The 5,077-nt window shown below is 36.6% G+C and overlaps 1 protein-coding gene across 3 annotated transcripts; it reads right to left on the bottom strand.

Annotated features, from left to right (window-relative positions):
• Positions 1–593: 593 nt before the first annotated feature.
• Positions 594–5,077, bottom strand: LOC111672483 (nectin-4-like). Of its 3 annotated transcripts, none has more exons than XM_087180312.1 (7): positions 4,995–5,077; positions 4,491–4,563; positions 3,902–4,243; positions 3,299–3,401; positions 2,707–2,741; positions 2,459–2,523; positions 594–2,290 (listed from the first exon to the last, which is right to left on the bottom strand). In XM_087180312.1, the coding sequence occupies exons 2-7, from the start codon at positions 4,552–4,554 to the stop codon at positions 2,162–2,164; spliced, it is 738 nt and encodes a 245-aa protein (XP_087036438.1). In that variant the 5' UTR covers positions 4,555–4,563; positions 4,995–5,077; the 3' UTR covers positions 594–2,161. The 3 variants fall into 3 exon arrangements, with proteins under 3 accessions (XP_087036438.1, XP_087036439.1, XP_023285681.2); XM_087180313.1 differs by lacking the exon at positions 4,995–5,077 and adding an exon at positions 4,689–4,925; XM_023429913.2 differs by lacking the exon at positions 4,995–5,077 and having other exon boundaries at positions 4,491–4,924.

Below are 5,077 nucleotides of genomic sequence, written 5' to 3'. Positions count from 1 at the left end.
TGGGGCCTTTTGCATGTATGTCTCCAGGGGCCCATTGTCTTATCTGTCCATGGCTGCAGTTACAAATAGCAACTATTTAATGTTTTTGTCTCATATTAGTATATTTAAAGTAAGTTATTTAATTGATTAAGTAGGCCTAATGTAATCAGTAATGTGAGTCCTAACACACTTTCATTAATTTTACAGATGTGCCCCCTTTCTTTAAAACTACCTGAGTCTTTTGTTTCTTAACCTATCTGTAACATAATGGTATTAAGCGTTTGAGAGCTAAACTGAGAGCTAATGCCAAAAATTGCTTGTGTAAGGAATTTGTGCTTATTGTTTATTGTCATTGACTGATTTCTTGACAACATAACACATGAAAGTGTGTTTCAGTAGGGCCACTCTCAATAGCACAGCAGTGACATGTGTCTCTGCTTTTTGAGTGAAATGTTTTCTGCATTTTTGTTTTCATCTCAGTACTCTCTGAGTAAGATGATGCAGATATGGAAAGCCTGTCATAATGCGCTCCCATCAAACAGCATTTGTCTTATCTTTCTAATCTATTTCCTGTCATGACAGAACTCTGTGTAAGAAAGACAAGAAACTGCTGATTGATATGTAATGGGAAAAGTCAAAACTTTATTAAGCAACAACAGCCACAAACAATGTTACATTCTTAAGAAAAGGTTGAGATAAGTTGTGCGCTGTCATTTCTGTCTACAGGACTGGTATATTTCATAAGCATTACAGTGATTGTAATCAGATTTCTTAAGCCCTGACTTTCGCACAACCTCAACACATTCAGAATTAGATGTAAAGACTTCCCATGTTTGCAAAGCAATACGCTAATTATGTTTTCACATGTTCTGACAACACAGTGAGTGTAGCAGACATTATCTTACACCCACAAAATGACAGTGTCAGGAAACGCTGTTTCAAAACTACCAGGTGAGACACAGTGACTGTTGGTAATGTTCAGTGATGGTTTGCACCTCTACAGCAATTTTGCAAACCATATTTTGTCACCTTTTTACATCAGGCATGCTCATACTGCAACACTCGTAGACGTGATTATGACATTAACCCTGAGCAGTGTTCTGGACAAGAGACCTAAAGCAGACAGAATATGGCCTGAAATTACAAACCATTGAACCATTACAAACCATGAATCATGACATGCAATTCTTGATTTTGGTTTAAAACCACTGTAGATAGGTTTGGGGTAACAGGTAGAAATAGGACAGAACAAAAATTTGAAAGAGTACAACCACTCTAGTCATCCTCTTTGACTAAAACCCTTTAACCCTAAAAAGGCTCATATGAAAATGCTGGATAGTAACTGAGCTGCAGAGAGACGGACAATGGTATCTAAACATCATGATTGTCCAATTAGTTAAAAAAACACAGTAAAATAGGAATCCAGAAAGTTAATTTTACAGAAGAAACTAAACACTTTCTTGCAAACAATGACATGCCATACTGGTTTTTGCATTTCTGACTTAGTTCTCCATTCACGCAACTTCCCACTTCCTTGTCTTTCTATCTCTGTCCTTTAATGGTTACCAGAGGAGGAACAAGAACTCTGTGGGATGAGCTTTACTCCGTCGAAATAGAACAGCACTAGTCTGTGTGTCTTCATCACATTTTTTTGTGTCTCTCACGGTGAAGATGGTCCAGCTGTGATGACAGCGCAAGTGTTTTTCCCCCATTAATGACTTTCCTGACATTTCATCTTGCAACCTCATCAGTTCAAACAGTCACTTTAGTTTATGATCAAATACTTTCAAATTTATGCATTTTAACATGCTAAACCAACACAGTGAAAATGGTAAACATCAGACCTGCTAAACATCACATCTTAAGAGCCACTAGCATGGCTATAGACTCTTAGTTTCATTATTTAAGGACTGCACTGCTGATGAAAGCTCTGATAAGTCAGATAAATTTGTTACATGACTTTTATACCTCCTGTTATCATACTATAGAGGAAACACATGTCATCCCTTGGTTTGGCATATGCCCATTTAAAAAAACATATGTGAGAGCATCAAAAGAAGGTGCAGGTGATCTATTGATACATGTATGGATATGCTGATTTCACTAAATGATACCAATATTATGTTAAATGCAACTTGCACACAGCAGCTTTAAAACCTTAAAAAAACATTTTTTTCCATCCTCATTTGGGCTGCTGACCCAGAACAACCTTGGCATATGTGACATCGGCATACGTGGTGTCTGTGTGTTGATTATTGGATGAGGGTGTCGCATCGAATGGTTTGAACTTGACGTCAGAGTAGACCACATCCTATGAGTAGGAGAGAGAGAAAATGTTAACATGGAGACCCATTTGCTCATTTGTATCATCATGTTGCCTTCCTAAAACAACAATCATCTCTTCTTCTTATCACAACCACAGAATAAACAAACTTTATCTAACTTAAACATATTAGCTTCCAACCAGCTCTGAGCTCACCTGGTCTCTCACAATAACAGATGGCCTGGCCACCTCAGGTGGAACTGTCGCCGTTCCACCTGTATCTGAGACAGACGGACAGGCTTTATTCAAGGAAACTGAAAACAACAACAAATGATATAAAATATAACATAAAAGATAAATTAACCATTAGAAACAGACTTGTAAGTCACTTAGGATACAAGCTTCTGCTAAATGATTAAATGTACGTAGATGTAAGAGTGAAGAATTTGTAATTTTGTTCTCACCAATGAAGACACGGTGTCTGACTGAAGAATCATGCCTGAGTAAAAGAATCAAAAGTGCTGCAATTAGTTTTTTCTTGCATGGAATTACTTTTCAAATCTGAGAAACTAGGGCTGCAACTAATGATTATTCTAATTATTGATTAATCTGCTGATTTTTTTTTCAATTAATTGAATTATTGTTTAGGCTATGAAATATTCAAAAGAAAAAGAAAATACATTTTCTTATGTCATGTTTTGTTCAATCACAAGTCCATATCCAAAAATATTCAGTTTACAATGGTGTAAAACAAAGACAAGCAGCAAAGTTTCTATTGTAATTTGAGAAGCTGCAACCAGAGAATAATTTGGCATTTTTCTATCAGCAAATACTAAAATAAGACACAAAAAAGATAATCATCCTCAGAGTCCAGTGATACTGTCAAATATAACCATCAACATGAAATAATTATTTGTTAAAAATATGTGTTAAAGGATGATTAATGCTGATATATTACTAACATCTTACGACATAAGAGTCTCATTTATGGGAAGAGGTTTCTTTTCTACAGCTTGTACTGTGTACTCCTACACAAAATACACATCAGAGACACACCTTCTGATGAAAATCAAGTATGCGATGGTTGCAAAAATCCCAACCAGCAGCATGACAGCAATCACTATAGCAGAAACCAACCCTGGTGATAACGGCATCTGTTCTGGGAAAAGAAACATGGCTGTGTCTATCATGTGAAAGTTCATGGCATTTATATGACCCCAGTTATTTGAGACCAGTAACAGACATATAGTGTATTCATTGGTACAATAGAGTTGATTTATCATAGCAGCATAATTGGTTCAGTTGAGAATCCTACAATAATGCAGCACAAGAATGGTTTAAGTGCATCTATAATAGTCCTACTTATTTACAGAGAGCATCACATCAGTGTTATTCTCCACTGACCAGTAATGGAGAATGGGATTAAACTAAATCTAACTGAATATAAAAAAGCTCTTCAATTTGTTAATCACACAGTGCTTCACATATTTCTCATGATGGCAACAAGGGATTTCTAATCATGCAGAGTTTTAGATGTTGATCTCAGTTTGGATTAAATTGGATTAAACCTGAGTTTTTGGTTCTGGTTGGCCTAGGCCTCATGTATAAATTTATATTATTTGCAGCTACATTTTGTGAAAAAATGCTTCACATACTCACCTCGAACAACAAGGTTGGTTTTTCCTTCAAATGAACCAAGAGGGAAGGTTGCAATGGTGCACATGTATGACCCTGCATCTCTCATTTCAACGTTTTTAATTAGCAGCAATTGTTCAGTAATCTCCAGTCTCTCCTTCAGAGAAGGTTGATGAATGTTCACCCCAAACTGGCTACTAAAAACAATAATAGTGATAGATTTTCCTTCTGGTTGCAGGAGATCCCACTGAACCTGTGTAATATTGGCATTTTCTTTTGCTGCGATCAATTGGCATGGCAGGGTGACATCATGCCCGAGGTATCCAGTCACTTCAGGCCAGACATTGACTCCTTGTGCCTCCAGAACTGAAAAACATAAGTTGATATGATGTGCAGTCTTGTTGAACTGTTTGTATTCTCAGTCTCTAAACTGTGTTGGTAAATTGTGTTAAAGCTGAATTTTCACAACTGAGGTTAAAAAAACAGTGATCCTAAATTATTTAAAATCAATCTTAGCCAGCTATGATTATTCTACACAAATAACCTATATATAAATCTGCACTGTAATCAGGCATTCAAAAAAATTGCAAATGTTTAAAACACTTCATCTTACCTGGGAGTAATGTGATGTAAATCAACTTCAGTGGCAGAAAAGGGGATTTGCCGCAAGTTTTCATTGTTCACAACTACAAGTGTTGAAGAAAATAAGAAAAGTACCTCACAATACAATACAGCAGTCTTCAATTTAGGAAGTTGCTCTGGTACATTACTGTTAGAAAGTGAGTGAGACTAAGTTAAAATAGCAACTAGCCTCAAGTGCCAGCTTTAGAAACTACCACCATTTTTGTTTATCAGCTTTCTCATCAACATGCAGGAAACTTGCAGAGTTACAGAGTTGACAGTTTCTGGTTCTGCTGTTCGAAAACGGAGAAAATGTTTCAAGATTTATGACGATGTGAGGCAAACCCAGTGAAGAAAAAAATACATTTCTAAACAGGAACATAGTCTGAACTGGTCATCAGCAACTCGTGATATATGCTGCAACAACGCTGCAAAAACAGGAATGACTGAGACACTACAGATAAACCAGTGCTGTGAAGTGCCATCATCTACGTACCTGAACATCCAAACCCATCAACATCTCATAGAAGTGTGTAGCTACACATCTGTGTAACCAAATACATTAATTAAACTGTCCAC

The sequence above is a fragment of the Seriola lalandi genome, unplaced genomic scaffold (genome assembly GCF_002814215.2).
Source record: "Seriola lalandi dorsalis isolate HSWRI2012SDOR001 ecotype SW California unplaced genomic scaffold, Sedor1 jcf7180002054900, whole genome shotgun sequence".
Lineage (NCBI taxonomy): Eukaryota > Metazoa > Chordata > Actinopteri > Carangiformes > Carangidae > Seriola > Seriola lalandi.
Note: the sequence above shows the minus strand (reverse complement) of the source record. Positions and strands in the feature narration are given on the sequence as shown.

Excerpts from the sequence above, each read along its gene's own strand:
- LOC111672483 (XM_087180312.1), bottom strand. The coding sequence starts at position 4,554 with ATGAAAACTTGCGGCAAATCCCCTTTTCTGCCACTGAAGTTGATTTAC. Across the intron at positions 4,244-4,490 it reads TTACATCACATTACTCCCAG|TTCTGGAGGCACAAGGAGTC; the intron begins GTAAGATGAAGT and ends TATGTTTTTCAG. Across the intron at positions 2,524-2,706 it reads CAGACACCGTGTCTTCATTG|ATACAGGTGGAACGGCGACA; the intron begins GTGAGAACAAAA and ends CGTCTGTCTCAG.